The sequence below is a fragment of the Helianthus annuus genome, chromosome 3 (genome assembly GCF_002127325.2).
Source record: "Helianthus annuus cultivar XRQ/B chromosome 3, HanXRQr2.0-SUNRISE, whole genome shotgun sequence".
Lineage (NCBI taxonomy): Eukaryota > Viridiplantae > Streptophyta > Magnoliopsida > Asterales > Asteraceae > Helianthus > Helianthus annuus.
In genome coordinates, this window is record NC_035435.2 from 161,646,642 (window position 1) to 161,665,178 (window position 18,537).

The 18,537-nt window shown below is 38.9% G+C and overlaps 2 protein-coding genes across 2 annotated transcripts; both read left to right on the forward strand.

Moving 5' to 3' along the window:
* Positions 1-6,843: 6,843 nt before the first annotated feature.
* LOC110928192 (peroxidase 43) lies at positions 6,844-12,230 on the forward strand. Its single transcript, XM_022171343.1, has 4 exons — positions 6,844-7,122; positions 7,232-7,414; positions 7,552-7,714; positions 11,773-12,230. Exons 1-4 carry the CDS (start codon positions 6,901-6,903, stop codon positions 12,192-12,194), a joined length of 990 nt encoding a protein of 329 aa, XP_022027035.1. The 5' UTR covers positions 6,844-6,900; the 3' UTR covers positions 12,195-12,230.
* Positions 12,231-17,088: 4,858 nt separating this feature from the next.
* On the forward strand, positions 17,089-17,892 carry LOC118490553. Its single transcript, XM_035988249.1, has one exon. The coding sequence runs from the start codon at positions 17,089-17,091 to the stop codon at positions 17,890-17,892; it is 804 nt and encodes a 267-aa protein (XP_035844142.1).
* Positions 17,893-18,537: the final 645 nt, after the last annotated feature.

Sequence of the window (18,537 nt, forward strand, 5' to 3'; positions counted from 1 at the left end):
CATGCCGAGCCAGTAGTACCCGACATTCATAATCTTGGCCACTATCATGCGTGGATCTGCGTGTATGCCACACGTTCCCTCGTGTATCTCTCTGATGAGGTATGTGGCATCTTGGGGGTCGACGCAACGTAGGAGTGGGCCTAGGTATGATTTACGGTATAAGATACCGTCTCCCACTTGATAATAGCACGCTTTGTATTGTAATTTTCGTGTCTCTGACTTGCTTTCGGGAGTCACACCTGATTGCAAGTATGCAATGATTGGTGTCATCCAGGATGTTGTACTGTACTGGATGACATTGACTTGGCGCAGGGGTACTGAGGGATTCTGCAGAATTTCAATGCGTATCTCCTTTGCAAGGTGCTGGAAGCTGGTGGATGCCAGTTTTCACTTCTGTTGATATGACGGATATTGAAGGAAGTGAATTTCGATTTTAGTTGTAGGGCTTGCTCGAGGTAGAGGATCATGATATCCCCTTTTGCGGCATAGTCACCGCGCACCTGCCCTGCAACTAACAAGGAGTCGACGTGTGCTTTCAGATGTTGTACGCCGAGCTTGACTGCCAGACGTAGCCCTGCCAATAGAGCCTCATACTCTGCCTCGTTATTTGTGCTTTTGAAATCGAGGCGGATTGCATAGGTAGGCTCTTGGCCATCGGGGCTGACGAGTCGCAGACCTGCGCCTGCACCTAACTCGTTGGATGCACCGTCGGTAAAAAGTGCCCAAGTTTCGGAGGAGGACGGTGGTGGTGTAGGGTTTTGTTCTTCTTCGCAATTCTGGATGTGATTTGCCGGTACTTCGGCAGCGAAATCAGCTAAGACTTGGCCTTTAATCGCGGGGCGCGGTTTATAGTTCAGTGTGTGCGTGCCCAGCTCGATTGCCCATTTTGCTAATCTCCCAGAGATGTCAGGTTTGGATAGGATCGGGCCGATCCTGTAGTTGGTTAACACCGTGATGACATGGTTTGCGAAGTAGCGTCGCAACCGTCTTGACGCGTGTACTAGTGCTAGTACCAACTTTTCCATTATTGAATATCTTGTCTCTGGGTCGTCGAGCATCTTGCTGATGTAGTAGATGGGCGTTTGAACTCCCTCTCGTTCCACTATTAGTACCGCACCTATCGCGTTGTCTACGGCGGATAGGTATAATATAAGTGGTTCATCTTTGCGTGGTGCGGTTAGATTTGGGAGTTGTATCAAACACTCTTTCATCTCCCGGAAAGCGTTTTCAGCCTCTGCGGTCCATTGGAATTGTTCTTTCTTTAGGCAGTTCCGCAGGGTCTTGATGAAGGGATAAGACTTAGTCGCATGGTTGGCTAAGAATCTGTTTAGTGCGGCTAGCCTGCCGGCTAGTCGTTGCATTTCTTTCATCGTTGAAGGCGATGGCATGCGCTCGATCAACTGAACTTTTTCCGGGTTTACCTTGAATCCATCTTTGGTTACGATGAATCCAAGGAATTTGCCTTCTTCCATTCCAAACGAGCATTTCCCTGGATTGAGCTTCATATTGACGTTTCGCAGAGTTTGGAATGTTCTTTCGATATCGGTGAGCATGGTATCCTCTTCCATGCTCATGACGACTAGGTTGTCCATGTAGATTTCGACACTTTTGCTGATTTGCTCGCGGAAAGTGTCGTTCATCAGTTTTTGACAGGTTGCGCCTGCGTTGCGCAACCCGAATGGCATTTTTGTATAGCAGTAATTTCCGGTAGGTGTGCAGAATGCCGTTTTGTCTTCATCCTCGATGCCATCTGTACCTGCTGGTAGCCTTTGTAACAATCGAGGAAGCACTTCCATCGAAATGGTGCGAGGTTATCGACCTTTTCGTCGATCTCTGGAAGTGCGTAACAATCCTTGGGACAGGCTTTGTTAAGGTCTTTATAATCGACGCACATGCGCCAGCCCCCGGATGGTTTCTCTACCATGACTGGGTTGGACAACCAAGTCTGGTACTTGACTTCTCGCAGGATGCCCGCGGAGAGCAGTTCTTCGACTTGCTCATGCATCGCCTGGTTTTTCGCGGATCCAAGGTGGCGTTGGCCTTGGATCAGGGGCTTGATACCTGGCAAGGTATTCAAAAAGTGCTGCGCAACTTCGCGTGGGACCCCAGTCATGTCTGCGGGTGTCCACGCAAAAATATCTTGGTTCCTGAAGAGAAGCTGCTTCAGGTGCGCTTTGATGCTGGGGGATAAGGCGTGGCCCAACGTGACTTTTTGTTCTGGGTATCTCGCGTTGAGAGCCCATTTTTCTGGTTGTTTGTTGGGGGTAGGCCTTGCTATCTTGGTCGGACGCAGCTCGTTCGACGACATGACTTCTCTGCGTGCATAGATTATCGCGACCCCTGTTTCGGTTGGGAAACCGATAGCAGAGTGGGGTACGGACGTAATCATGTTGAAGTCACCTTGGGATTCTCTCCCGAGGAGCACGTCATATTTGGAGGTGTGAGGCAAAACCATGAAGTTCACATCCTCCGTTCTTGTGTGCCTTCCGCTGGTGAGGCGCACAGGAAAAGTAATTTGGCCCAGGGGGAAAACCATTTCCCCTGCGAACCCGGCCAAAGGGTAGTCCACCGGTTGCAATCGATCTTTGTCTTCCTGATCGAACTGGTTGAAGCATTGCTCATATATGATGTCAGAAGTACTGCCCGGGTCGATGAATAATCGCTCGGTGCAGTAATGAGCAAGGTGGCCTGTAATAACGACGGCGCGCCTGTCGCGCGGGCCGCCTCGGACTTTTGGAAAGACGACTTGCTCGTCTTTCCAGTCGTTGTCCGGTCTTCTCGCTGCCTTGCGCGGCCTGCATTTGCCTCCATTGATCATATGGGTTGAGGCCACATACATGGTCCTCTTCCCTGAAGAGGTGCCCTCGCCGGGGGGGGGGGGGGGGGTTGATGCGCTTGGTGGCTTTTTGCTCACCTGGCAACAGATGTTGCAGCTTCCCCTCCTTTAGGGCTCGCTCAATCTCCAGTCGGAGACTGATGCAGTTGTTTGTTGTATGGCCCTGGTCCTTGTGGTACTCACAATAGAGAGTAAGATCCTGATTTTTCTTGGACTTCATTGGTTGGGCCGGTCTCAGGTACTGTGCGTCCGTAAGAAGGACGTCGCTTGGTAACTTGGTGATCTCGGTACAGTTACGGTCCTGAGACTGTTTTTTCGACGCCCGGTTCTCACGCTGGGCATTGATGGTCGCCCTTGCGTCGGGCTGGCTGTTGTGCGGGACATATGGCTTGGTTTCGCTGCCGCGATTCCAAGTGTTCCGGTTGCACTTATTATTGCGCCCGGGTTCCTGGTGGGAAGACTGGCCTTTCACCCGGGGTGGTGCCTTACCAACATGCGGTTTGAGGGACCGTTGGGTCTGGGCGTATGTCTTGACCGCAGCCATGACATCTTCCCATTTCTTTGGCAAGCCGTCCTTGCCGGAGATAGTCATAACCATCTGTTCGTCTCTGACGGCTACGATGAAGTGGTTACGTGCCATTTGGTCTGCCACGTCACCTATCTCCAGACATTCTTTGTTGTATCAGACGACGAACGCTTCAAGCGATTCGTCGTCCCTGCGCCATATGTTCATGACGTCCATGGAATCGCGTTTATGGCGTCGCTGCTGGCTAAAATGCGCGAGGAACTTGGCCTCCAAGTCCTCAAATGATTCCAGTGATCCCACTGGCAAAGAATCGAACCAAGCCCTTGCCAGACTCGTAAGGGTTTGAGGGAAAAAATGACACCAGGTGGGTTCGTCCCAATTGCCGTTGCACCCCGCGCCGGTGAAGTTGTTTATGTCGTCGTCCGGATCGGACGAACCATTGTATTTCCCAATATTCAATGGGAATTTTGTGGTGTTGACACCGGCGTGAGCGATTTTGGGACGAACATGGAGTTTTCGGCAGCAGATTTTGGCCGGTAGGGTTGGCTCTCGGGGCGCTTTGCGGCGCGGAGGTATGTGTTACGGGGGTGAGTGGGAGGAACGTAGTGGCGTCCTCCCGGTCTGCTGCTGGTAGCATGAGATTCCCCGCAATATGTATGGTCGTCCGGGTCGGTACGGCCATATCCTTCGTGGTGGGACTGCGGTCCCAACCGGCTTTAAATGCCGGAGCCGCAGTGGGCTGTGGATTGGCGTCTATTATCGCCTTGAGGGCCCATGCGGCTCTGTATTGGGCCTCTGGCATGGGACCCATATGAGGAATCATTCTCATCGATTGTGCAGACCTCACAGTAAGAGGATCCGCGGTCTTCACGCCTACTCCGAAAGGCTGGATGCGTGGGGGCCCTGCCGTCGTATTGCAAAATACGACCCGCAGGGGTATGTGGTGCTGGGGTAGGACCGGCCGGTACCTGCGCATCCGCGCAGGCTCTGTTGTATATTGCGGCCAGCAAAGCTGTTTGCTGGTCATACCAGGCATGAAGACTCATGCCTGGAGGAATCGCAGGTGCGTACTGTGATAGGTCGTGTCCAAATGTAAGGGATGCGCCCCCTTGGGTTGACGCGCCAATGTGGCCAGGATTTGGGACTGGAGGGGTGGTCCCCGCCGGCCTGTGTTGGTGGGGTTTAGGTTATCCCCAGTTGTGTTGTTTAGACGATTAGACATGATCTTTTGAGAGGGAGAGGGATGGTTTAAGAAAAGTGCTAAGAGTAGCGGTGGGCGCCAATGATGAAACAATGGTTAACCTGGCAGGGTTAACACACTGGTCTCGTCAAGAAGGGTTAATCCCTTCCTCTCGAGGATCGCTGGCTGGATCGTCCGCCGGTTGATCTCCTGCACAAGGAAACAAGCCGTGACTCGTAACAAGGAGGATGGGGTGGGGGGTGCTCCTTGTTACCACTCTCCGGCGTGAGAATCAGTAATTTGATTGGGAAGCAAAGTGTGATAGTAGTAGTAGTGAGAGAGTTGTGAAGAGAAACCTCAAACCTGGTTTGGGGTCAGTATTTATAGCCGAGGAGTGAAGGAGGAGTTGAAGGGACAGACTGACGACGTGCAGCCCTTATGCAGGTGTGTCAGACTTGTCGGTTGTGGAGGTGAAGCCACGTCTTACTACAGTGTCAGTCTGTTGCTTATGTGTGGTCTGACGGGGGACCGTCATTGGTGCCACTTGCTATGCGATGTCAGTCCCACTTGCCTCGTGGGCAGGATGCGGTGCTGCGCTGCATCGCTGCCTGCGGTAACCGCTATCGTATCCGCGTTTTCACTATGGCGAAGACTGTGGGATGCGGTGCCAGGCTGCATCGCCACTTGTGGTGACTGTTGCTGTTATCCAGCTTCCTTGTATTGATAGAAGTGTTCACTGGATGCGGTGCTAGGCCGCATCGCTATGAATACTTCCGTTTTCATACACCAGATGCGGCGCCATGCCGCATTGTTATACCGTTCTCATATTCCAGCTAAGTCCTCTTCCATCATTGAGCAGATTGGATCTGACCGCTATGTTCGCGCGTACCCGCACAGTCACAGATAAGTTGTTAGCTAGTGGGGGTTTTGATAAGGGTAATGGTCACTCGCGGTCGTGCTGACGCGAGATCTGGGACCATACCCCTTCACCACCTTTTAAAAATAACAGGTATGCTCCCTATGGTTTGTCATTTTGTTACTCGGATAGTCCCTGAGTAGATGTCAGTTAGTTTGGAAATTGCATGTATGCTCCCTATGGTTTGTCATTTTGTTACTCGGATAGTCCCCAGAGTAAATGTTGGGGGACTATCCGAGTAACAAGATGACAAACCACAGGGAGCATACATGCTATTTTAAAAAAGTGGGGACTAAACGTGAAAAAACCTGAAACCACAGGGACCATCCGGGCAATTAACTCTTATATAAATTTACTATTTCTTTTTAGTTTTCGGATATCGGATAATCGGATAATCCGAAATTTTAGAAATTATTATCCGAATCTGAAAATTCGGATTATCCAATTTTCAGATATCTAAAATTTCGGATACGGATTTTCGAATATTTCAGATTATGATTTTTTTGAACACCCTTGACAAAGGTACAGTAAGGAAAAAAAACATTTAAAAGATGAGATTGTCAATAACAATATTCAAATGTAGGTCTAATATTGTTTAAGCAACTCTAGATTAGATTAGAATTAAAATTCAATTTCCCAACTTTTAAATATACCATATTTTGGAAATGATCGAGTTCACGGAGCAAAAAAAAACATCTGTTTTACGATGTGAACGAATTTACTACGAATAACTAAATTGAATACCAAATTAGAATGACATTAAACGAAAACTATCGTACAATGCAAAGCTAGCAACAAGATCAAAACCATTCCAAATTAAGAAATTTCATTTCTTTTTTCATTCTAGAATAAGAAATTTCATTTTTTTTAAGAGTGATTAAAAGTGTATCTTTTCTGTCACCATATCATTTTCATATTCTAAGAGAAAAAAAAAAGAAATATACGTGACGTGTGTTACTTGTCGTTGATTAGCAACCGAATAGTAAGAGTATTCACATCTACAACCCCCCCCCCCTCGAAAATTATGTGAGAGACTTTTATTTTATGAAAACTAGTTGTGAGTAAAAGATAGAGAAAAATGTTATTGTTTATCTGTAAATTTTAAGAGACATATCACACAGTTCACCCGTTATAAATTTTTAATATATTTTGAAAGTGGTTGTGATTGGAAGAAAGAGAAAATATAATGATAAAAATATTATTTAATTTAAAAAGAGAGAGAAAAGATAATAATTTTTATTATAATATATGGTAAAAAATACGGTGTTGGATGTGAACGTTTTGATAGCATACATAAAAAACAAAGAAAATAAATATAAAATAGTGTAATTAAAACAAAATATAAGACTTAAATGCTTAGTTGAGCCTTCATTGCATTCATATTTGATACCACTCTCCCTTCCTTTCTTCATCCATTTCATATTCTTTTTAACAAATACATCATGAAATTGATCAAAATGAACATGGGGGTGCTGACTATCATAATAATTTTTGAGTTTTTAGTTGTAGCTAATTCACAAGATCAACTCAAAGTAGGGTTTTACAATCAGGTGTGTCCAAAAGCAGAATCGGTGGTTACTAATATCGTGAGAGACGCAGGAAAGTTCGACCATCGTATTCCTCCTGGCTTGCTCAGGCTTCACTTTCATGACTGCTTTGTTGAGGTTCTCCATCTCTCACAAACACATTTATAAATTTATTAAATGACCGGTTTGTGATCGTTTATGTCGTCATCTTTGTAGCAGTATTTCTTACAATTGTGTTTATATGTAGGGGTGTGATGGGTCCATATTAATAGATAAGGGTAACACTTCAGAGAAAGGTGCATTCGAGCATCAAGGGTTAACAGGGTTTAACATAATAGAGGATGCAAAAGCAAAGTTGGAAAGTATATGTCCTGGTGTGGTTTCGTGTGCGGATATTGTGGCCATGGCTGCAAGAGATGCTGTTGCATTCGTAAGTTAAAGAACACGTACAATCACAATCTGAATGAATCAATCTATCTCTCTCTCTCACATACACATATACGTACAATGTGTGTGAGACAAAGAGAGTCAAAATGACATCTAATAATGATTGTTTTTTTCTGACAGAGTCATGGACCAGTTTATCAAGTTGAAACAGGAAGGAAGGATGTTCTAGTGTCAAATATTGATCTTGCTAATAGAATGCCTGATGTGAGAGATTCAATTGAGCTTCTGAAACAAAAGTTCATTGAGAAGGGGCTTAATGAAAAAGACCTTGTGATTCTTAGTGGTAAGTTTGTTCGGTTTATATTTATTTAATCTTTTGGAAAAATTACAAAAATAGTTATGTTGACCAAACAATTTTCTAAGTCAAGGAAATTTAGTCTTTACCAAAGTACTTATCACTCATTTCCGCAAATTGAAAGCCCGCTACATAAGCTTCATCAATTGAGATGGCGAAAATTTAGCCTACACTTTTGGCCGTCGGCTAAGACTGCACTTTTAGCAAAAGGGTCGGCCAAGTCTGCGCCTTTGGGTGCATGCTAAGAGTTAACCACGCCTTTTGAAGACGGCTAAGATTCACCGACTATTTTTTTTAAATATTTGATCAACTACACTATTTTGATAATTTTCTTTAATCTTTTGGGTTCCATTCATGCACTTTGAAATGTTATAGGATATCTTTCAACATAGTTAACAATATATATGTGTGTTATTAATCATAATATTTACTATTTCTGTGATTATACAAAGCATATTCTTTCCTGCCTGAAATGCTTTTATTGTTTCATAAATGAAAGCAAATCGTCTAGTTTTCTAAGTAGGGAATTTTAAAAAATTATATTTTGGAGTATATTTATACAGTACGTATATTTATCCATTTTAAAAAATTATATTTTGGAATATATTTATACAGTACGTATATTTATCCATTTAATATACGTTCCTGAATTAATAAAAATACATCTGGAAAATGAAGTAGATATGTGTGAAAATTAGATACTTAATAAAAAGCGACATGTAGCCCACTCATAAGCTTATATATTTAAAGCATTAATTATTTATAGAGTTAATTACTGTTTTCGTCCCTGAGGTTTGTCAAAAATAACGGTTTCAGTCCATTAGTTTAAAAATTGCGATTTCAGTCCATTAGTTTCATTTTCGTAACCATTTCAGTCCACTAACTTAACTCCATCCATTTATTTTGTTAACTTTGAGTTAACTAACTAATTCAGGGATGGTTTGCGTCAGTTTTAAAAACACAGGGACTTAAGTGTAAACTCTAAAACATTAAAACAAAAAAAAATAGTAAATTCCAAAAAATCAAAAAAATTAAAAAAAAAAACCAAACAAATTCCAAAAAATTCTAAAAAATAATAAAAATTCTAAAAAATCATAAAAATTCTAAAAAATTCTAAAAAATCCAAAAAATCCGTTTCGGCGCGAACTGTTTCGAACCTAAACCGTTTCGAGCTTAACCGTTTCGACGCGAACCGTTTCGACCCGAACCGTTTCGAGCTGAACCGTCCGTACCGTTTCGACGCGAACCGTTTCGACCCGTACCGTTTCGAGCCGAACCGTTTCGACCCGTACCGTTTCGAAGCCGAATCGTTTCGAGCTGAACCGTTTCGAACCGAACCGTTTCGACCCGTACCGTTTCGAAGCCGAACCGTTTCAAGCCATACCGTTTCGAACCGAACCGTTTCGAGCTGAACCGTTTCGAACCGAACCGTGCCGTATCGAACCGAACCGTTTCAAGCTGTACCGTTTCGACGCGAACCGTGCCGTATCGAACCGTGCCGTATCGAACCGAAACGGTTCGGCTTCGAAACGGTACAGCTTCGAAACGGTTCGGGTCGAAACAGTACGGTTCGATACGGTTCAACTCGAAACGGTTCGGTTCGATACGGCACGGTTCGGTTCGAAACGGTTCAGCTCGAAACGGTTCGGTTCGAAACGGCACGGTTCGGTTCGAAACGGTACGGCTTGAAACGGTTTTCGAGACGGTTCGGTTCGAAACGGTTCAGCTCGAAACGGTTCGGCTTCGAAACGGTAAGGGTCGAAACGGTTCGGCTCGAAACGGTTCGGGTCGAAACGGTACGGATGGTTCAGCTCGAAACGGTTCGGGTTCGAAACAGTTTGCGCCGAAACGGATTTTTTGGATTTTTTAGAATTTTTTAGAATTTTTATGATTTTTTAGAATTATTATTATTTTTTAGAATTTTTTGGAATTTGTTTGGTTTTTTGAAATTTTTTTGATTTTTTGGAATTTACTATTTTTTTTGTTTTAATGTTTTAGAGTTTACACTTAAGTCCCTGTGTTTCTAAAACTGACGCAAACCGTCCCTGAATTAGTTAGTTAACTCAAAGTTAACAAAATAAATGGATGGAGTTAAGTTAGTGGACTGAAATGGTTACGAAAATGAAACTAATGGACTGAAATCGCAATTTTTAAACTAATGGACTGAAACCGTTATTTTTGACAAACCTCAGGGACGAAAACAGTAATTAACTCTTATTTATATTGATACTAGGTTAGAACCCCGTGTATTACACGGGGTTGAGTAAATGTAATTTTATATATTAAATAATAAAAAGTTATATTTTTATGAACCATGTATATTGAATAATAAGGATGAATTATTTACTTTCATTTATGCAACTTGTGTAATACACGGGGTTTTTAAAAAATATAACTTTTTATTATGTAGTATATAAAATTAAATTTATTCAATCTATATAATACACAGGGTTTATAAAGATATAACTTTTTATTGTTTAGTATATAATGTGCTCAACCCGTATAACACATGAGATTCTTAAAAATGTAACTTTTTTTCATTATTTAATATATAAAATTAAATTTACTCAACCCGTACAATACATGGGGTTCTCAAAGATATAACTTTTTTTATTATTTAATATATAAAATTACATTTATTCAACCTGTGTAACACACGAGATTCTAACCTAGTAAATGAATAATTGAATATTTATCTAAATAATCAATATTTTTCAAACACTAACATCTGAGATAACTTTACATGACCGAACTATTTAGATAACAAACTTAAGAAAAATAATCAATATTTTTCAAACACTAACATCTCAAATAACTTTACATGATCGCACTATTTAGATAAAAAGAAAATGAAATTGTTTTAATGATAAATATTTTAAAATATTATATTATCAATTTATATTAAATTAAATTTTATAATTATCTTTTAATTTAATTGATATTATTAATTAACTATAAAAAATAGATGGCTTCAATGGATGACATGTGTCCTCTCATTGGTTTCTTTTATTATATAGTAAGATGTGAGCATAAATTAAAGTTTGTAAGGAATATTTTGTGTACTTCGTTAATATAGACTTTATCTGCATAAATTACAAATAAATGTATAAAAAATAATTTCTCATGAGTTTCTTTTTTTCTTTTAATAATAATTTACGATATTTGAACATCAGTTCAAAACAACAAAATTAGATTAATTGACATGGTCCACTCAGAAATTAAGTTGACATCACAAGGGGTCGAATACGAATGTTAACAATTTAACATGTAATCAAAGTCAAGCTATAAATACATGAAAAGAAAATAATGTATTTTCACCTGGTTGCGTAGGTAAAATTTAAAGGCATAATGTTGTAATGCCCCCGTATCATGTGCACTAATGTTTGTAATAAATATTGTTTTTCGTTAGAACACAATTTGTATATTGAAATATGTATATTAAAAGTTTGTAACAAAAACATGAATAAAATTATATGCGAATTATATATTTTTTGAAGAACCATTAGTAATTATAAATTTAGAATATTATATAGCTTTTTAATATTTTATTATTTGAATATGTTATAGTATAACATTATACTTATTTTTAACATATTTTCAAATTTTTTCCTTTTATTATTATATGCACTTTTTACATATTTTCTTTTTTTTCTTTTCTAAAATCATATATCCTTTCTCATTTATTTTTTATTTTTAATAATCCTTTTTTTTAAATAATCTTTACTTTATCAATTATTTTGATATTTCTTTATTAACTTATGTTCGTACATTTTGTTTTCTAAAAACTTAAGTACGTAGTTGTGCTTTATTTTTACCCCCGACCAGTACAAGTTTTATAAAAACCGAAGTTGTACTCAAAATAGAGTATGTATCTGGTAGCGTAAAATGGTACGATGATAAACTGAATCGATTCTAACGGTTGGGCTTTCTAAACAACATGTTTCATTTTCAAATAACGTTTGTTTTAAATTATCATTTGCTTTGTTTCGCCGCAACGCGCGACAAAAAACCTAGTTTTAATAGTTTCTTTTATCGATAATATTCAGCTGCACATACTATTGGTTCAACTGCGTGCTTCTTCATGGAGGAACGACTCTACAACTTTGCATCGCTTGGTGGTCCAGACCCGAGTATCAACCCTCGTTTGCTACCTGAACTGACATTGACATGCCCTATAAATGGAGACGTTGGCATCAGATTACCAATGGATCTTGGGAGTGAAGACACATTTGACATTCAAATCCTACAAAACATTAGGAGTGGTTTTGCGGTGCTACAATCTGATGCAAAGCTTATGGACGACCTGACAACAAGGGGAATAGTAGATTCGTATTTCGATGTGTGGGCTCCGTTTTTTGGACCATCATTTGAGGCGGATTTTGTGATTTCCATGTTAAGAATGGGCAGAATTGGGGTCAAGACCGGTTCTAATGGAAATATTAGGCGTCAATGTACATCATTTAATTAACATGATAGAATAAAAGGAGCTAGTGTCTCTTGCAAATTACAATGATTGAAATTTTTTTGTGTTATTCTGATAATTATATTAAACTTGATAAGACATTACATCGAAATAGAAGGTAAACGAGCAATAAGTTGTCCCGTTACCCCTTTTTAAATAGAAAAACAAGTCTTTTAAAAACTATATTCATAGATCTTGTGGTGATGACATTACTATGCATGACCATATGATAGACTTATTTTTATTATATATACAGAAGCTAGCGTCACTTGCAAATTACAATCATAGACTTATTTTTGTTATAATAAACTTTTGACCAAATGATACAAAGTGATCCCTTAGGCTATGCGGTATGGTAGAGGGTCATCCCTTGGAGGATGATCCGCTACGTAGGCGCCACGTCATAGTTCTTGGAGGATGCCTCTCTAAGGTAGAAACACTGGAAATGGAGGATGAGCCTACCCTACCTACTTTATTTATTTATTTATTTTTTAATTTCATCTATTTTTTTAACATTTATTAAATAAGACATAAAAACAAATTCATTAATATTAAAAAACCAAACATGCCGGGCACTGAAAAAACGTTCGGGTTTGGATTTGGGTTGTTCGGGTTGTATGTATCCTTTGTAACAAATAGAAGAATGTTTATAAAAAAGTAGAAAAGTTTATAAAATATTGAGAGAGAGATAGGGTTGAAGTGAGTAAAAAATGAGGTATTCGAGTTCTATTTATAAAAAGGTTTGATGAGTTTTTGGGTTAATTTGAAAAGTATCCATTTGTTTGTTTGTTTTTTGAAAAGGGAAATTAATTTTTTTCTTTTCCAACGGTCCCAACAATGCAACGTCTCTTTTTTTTGTCCTTTTTTGCGCGTCTCTAACGTCGAGAGGCAGACGCTCAAGACGACAAGGGGGGGGGGGGGCGAAATGGTGTTGGGGGCAGCGACGGGGTAGGCCGAGCCCAAGCCGACCCCCATATCGCCTAGCAGTGGCGGACCCATGATTTTTTTTCCAATGGGTCCATTTTTTTCGGTGTTAAAAATTTTCATAACAAAACGTTAAAATTTTTGGGTAGGTCCTCGTTCGAGTCGGGTCAGAGCGAGGTTTGAATTAGATTTAAAAAAAACTGGAAAAAGAAGATTGGATTAGAGATTTTAAACCATTAAGAGGTAGCATCTGAATGGTCATTAAGAGGCTACCAAACAGCCCCTAAATTAATCATACATAATTCATTCAACCCATATATAAACAGCAGATTATATTTCTCCCCAATTTAATCATCATCTTCCCCCAAAAAAACCCTACCCTCAAAATCGCCGCACATCATCTTTCCCAAAAAAACCCTAATCCCACAACAATCTTCCCCTGCAACTGTCCAAAACTGAACTTCTCTCTAATAACAGCTCCATCAGGACCATCACCATACTTAAAACAAACATCCACCATGAACTTACCGGTATACGAAATTTTCGTCTGTCTACACTGTAATTCAATTCAAAAACACACATAATCAATAACTTCATATACTCCTATTATCACTAAACCACCAACTGAATTATCCATTGGCACACACACTTTACCTCAAATGGATATAGAGCCTCACAAAACTGCTTCGAATTCCGTTCCTTTTGCGGATGATACAGCTCACGTTTCTCAAACCAGAGCACAAATCAAGTCAAGAATTAAACAAAAACATGTAATAATTTCATTACAGCTTAAAAATTAATGAAGCAAACACAAGTATTAATACAATTATAGTATTGGAACGAGATAAAAGGATATTTCTCAGCTTCAAATCGGTTGCAGGATCAACGACCTCAACAGGCTTGATGCTCATGTGGAGCCTCAACGATAATGGTGGTTTGCACATGTCATTGCAGGGGAAGATTGTTGTGGGATTAGGGTTTTTTTTGGGAAGATGATGTGTGGCAATGGGGGAGAAATATAATCTGCTTAGGGGTTAAATACACTATGTATAATTAATTTAGTTTATTAATATGTTATAATAAATTAAGATGGACAAAATTGCCCCTACACAAAAAGACAAAATAGGCAGTTTTCAATAGTCAAATAAGGGGTTTTTTGAATTTTGTACTAAAATGGCAATAAAAGTGAAACCACAAGGACCCAGATTTAAAAGGTTTGAGATTTGGACTAAAATGGCAAAAGCGCCCAAACCACAGGGACCAAAATGGCAGTTTACTCTTAATAATAAAATTTTATAAATCAAGTAAAGTAATGATACGGAATAAAGGTTGAACGACAATGAAAGCCCATCAGGGCAAATATCACCCAGATTAATTACTATTAATTACTATTTGTTACTAATACGACCACATTACATCAACAATCTCATTCGATTCAACAACAATGGGTCCTTGATGACTAATACATAGTAATAAACAACTGTCAAGTACCAACATGTTTGCAAATTGATTGTACATATTATTTCCAAAAAACACAAACCATAGGCAAAAATTACAGTTATCTAAACATGCATAAGAAGTTCAAAACCAAATTACAGTTAGTAATATTATATAACTCAAGCTGCTGAAAAAATGGAGAATGAGAAAAATTCATGTCCCAAAAACACAAACCATAGGCAAAAATTCTTTCTTTTTTTTCTTTCTAGCAATTTTAAGAACTAAAACCACACTTTCTAAACCACAAATAATACCACATAATTGCAGAATAAATATAATACTCTTCTCTTTCACCATACTAAAAATATCCAAACATATAAAGTTTATCTAGGATTCTCATTGAGATAGTTCATTAACCTGCATGTTTATACATTCTAGATTTTACTCAATGAAAAATATAATGATTTAAAGAACCTGCAAAGCTTTGTCAAACATCCTACGCCTCCTGAGTTCAAACATAGCTACAGATACATCCGATCTGCTTATAGTTTCACCTTTTTTAAGCCACTTATCAAGTGCCTTTTGAACGGGACCCGCCGGTGAATCCATTATAACCTTAAACAACACCGAAGAAGCCCGTTTCAGTTTACGGGTTTTTTCAGGTACATTAATATCATTCTCCTCATCTTCAGAAAGCTCGGGTTCTGAAACATTACCATCATTACTTTCGTCTTCAACGTTCTTTTCTTGAACTTCATATGTCGTAGAATCTTCTAGCTCGGAAAACCCATCCACCAAGTCATCATCTTCTTCTCCATTGGTTTTTGTGCCCGCCAGTGAAGAATAGTGATAATTTAAAGTGGGTTGGGAATGTGGATATGAAGGTTCGGGGATTTGACTTCTGTCCACGTGACCAGAAGTTGATATTTTGTGTTTGGAGTAAGAAGCACGAAAGGTAACTGCTGAAAATGTTCGTGACCTGAATGATATTTTAACAAAAAAGAAATAACACGAATGAAATTGAGATGCATAAAAAAGAATCAAAAATATCCAATCATGTTCACGATAATTAATAAAGTTGCAGGATAACAGCAAGCACACAAGCATATCATCATATTTAACCATTGAGCAGAGTACTCAAGATTAAAACACTCTTGTTAGCATCATCAAACAGTCAGCAATTCCAGAACATTCATCTCAGATTTTCATTCAACAACTTATCTGAATAGACTCTTTTCATTTTGTAAAGTCAACACTTTGACAATAAATCTTAGATTGCCATAACCACATATTTGATGCGACTTGCATCCTCATTTTTCTTAAAGGATTGCGGTAAACAGATTTTAGCATTTCCCACTTCATATCAAGTTTTGCCGCAAATCATCGTTAACAATCATACGCATCATCGAACCGAGGTCTTAACCAATTTCTAAACCCCAACTGATACATTTCCAGAGGATAAGATCTATTTACAACACATGCAATATACAAGCTTATTTAAACTATCGCAAACCAGATCGCTTGTATCAGAATTGGGTACAGATTCGAACTGAACGCTACGGGTTCGCGATTCGGATCGGAAATATTGGGTAAAGTGCAAAGATCAATGTCAACAATAGTTATAAAAATTAATAAAAGTATCCAAGTTACCTTATGAGGCTCAGAAACTCAGTACCACGTGAAATCTCATGACCAACTCGGTTGTTGCTGGTAGCCATGTGGTAGCAACTGAAGAAAACCACCACATCGGAACTGGAATATTTCATCACGTCCATTCGAAACACACATATAATCTTCAATAAAATCCAAACAATCTCAAGAACATATAATAAATGAGAAATTAAATAAACAAAAAACTGTACAAAGTATCGAACCTGCTTAGTGAATCGGTGGGGATTTGCTGTTCAAAAGAGAGAAGAACTTGTTGTACAAAATCTCTACACAAGTTTGAAATGGTTGCTTAACTTTATGAAATTTATTAATATTTTCTAAATACAGTAGATTAGTGTCCTTATCTACCTTGTTGCTGGAAGATATCCACGACTTATACTCTATCTCGGCCAGAATTTGTTTGGGAGAATACGTGGAAATACTTAGCTGATGGTATTGTTTATAGATGTAAAAAAGAAACAAATATTTCAGGTTCTGATCTATTTTTTTTTATTTCACATACTACATTTTGATTTTTATTTAATAATGTTATTTTTTGATTTGCTAGGTTTAGTGCTTCCTGAATATCAGATTAAGAACCTTACTTTGTTGAAAATTGAAAACTATTAATTTCCAATGGTTCATCATTACGAAGGTTTGTCATTATGCCGTACCCTGATGACGATTCCTTACGTGGTATTGCTTCGTTATTACTTTCCCGTGGAAGGACAGCTCATTCTCGGTTCCATATCCCCATTAATTTAACAGAAGATTCAATGTGCAATATTAAGCCAAATAGTGATATTGCGAGTTAGAGGAAACCCAAGTAATCATATGGGATGAAGCACCGATGGTACACAAACATGCCTTTGAAGCTTTAGATAGGACAATGACCGACGTATTTTCGGAAGGTAGGAGTGTCCGTTCGGATATTCCTTTTGGAGGTAAAGTTATTGTATTTGGTGGTGACTTTAGACAAATACTACCTGTTATTCCTAATGGTACTAGACAAGAAATTGTTAGTGCATCTTTAAGCTCTTCATACATATGGGCAAAATGCAGACTCTTACGGCTGACTAAAAACATGCATCCAACTATTGGAGCTGAAAGTTCGAATATGGAGTCTATCAGAGAATTTGCAAAATGTCTTATTGATATTGGTGAAGGAAACGTTGGAGATGATAATGATGGTGACGCCATTATAGCTATACCAGATGATTTACTAATCACCGATATTTGTGACCCGATACAAAGTTTAATTGACTTTGTATATCCTTCAATTATTGAACAATTTAGGCTTCCTGGATTTTTTTCTGAGCGAGCAATTCTTGCACCCAAAAATGAGGTAGTTCATGAAATTAATAATCGATTGCTTTCGTTATTTCCTGGTGATGCGAAAGAGTATCTGAGTTCTGATAGTATATGTCAAACTGAACAAATTCTTGATTCTTTTCAAGAAAGCTTATACTCAACAGAAAATTTGAATGCTCTTAAGATTTCTGGCTTGCCTAATCACAGATTAGTTCTTAAAGTTGGTGTTCCTGTGATGCTTCTTCGAAATATTGATCAACAGAAAGGGTTATGTAACGGTACAAGGCTTCAAATTACTTTTCTTGGTAAACGAGTTATAGAAGCTGAAGTTATATCTGGTGAGAACATGGCACGAGAGTTTTTATTCCAAGGATTAATATGATCCCGTCTGACAAAAAAATACCTTTTCAATTTCAACGAAGACAATTTCCGTTATCAGTTTGTTTTGTTATGACAATTAACAAGAGTCAAGGACAATTGTTATCAAAGGTTGGTCTTTATTTGAAAGATCCTGTCTTCACTCATGGTCAGTTGTATGTTGCATTATCAAGGGTCAAGACCAGAGAAGGCGTTAAAATACTAATATTCATGGCACGAGAGTTTTTATTCCAAGGATTAATATGATCCCGTCTGACAAAAAAAATACCTTTTCAATTTCAACGAAGACAATTTCCGTTATCAGTTTGTTTTGTTATGACAATTAACAAGAGTCAAGGACAATTGTTATCAAAGGTTGGTCTTTATTTGAAAGATCCTGTCTTCACTCATGGTCAGTTGTATGTTGCATTCTCAAGGGTCAAGACCAGAGAAGGCGTTAAAATACTAATATTCGACGCTGATGGAAAACCAACAAATAAGACTTCTAATGTTGTTTACAAAGAAGTTTTTACTAGCTTGTAATCATTGTGAGCAATGTTAAAACGCTGTTTGACCAAAGTCAAACTACTTATGTTAAAAGCTAATTATAATAGATAAAACACTGTTTGAGCAATGTTAAAACGCTATTTGACCAAAGTCTGTTTCACCA

Coding starts and splice junctions, on each gene's coding strand:
- LOC110928192 (XM_022171343.1), top strand. CDS start 6,901: ATGAAATTGATCAAAATGAACATGGGGGTGCTGACTATCATAATAATT. Junction 7,123..7,231: donor TTCATGACTGCTTTGTTGAG/GTTCTCCATCTC, acceptor GTTTATATGTAG/GGGTGTGATGGGTCCATATT. Junction 7,415..7,551: donor CAAGAGATGCTGTTGCATTC/GTAAGTTAAAGA, acceptor TTTTTCTGACAG/AGTCATGGACCAGTTTATCA.
- LOC118490553 (XM_035988249.1), top strand. CDS start 17,089: ATGACCGACGTATTTTCGGAAGGTAGGAGTGTCCGTTCGGATATTCCT.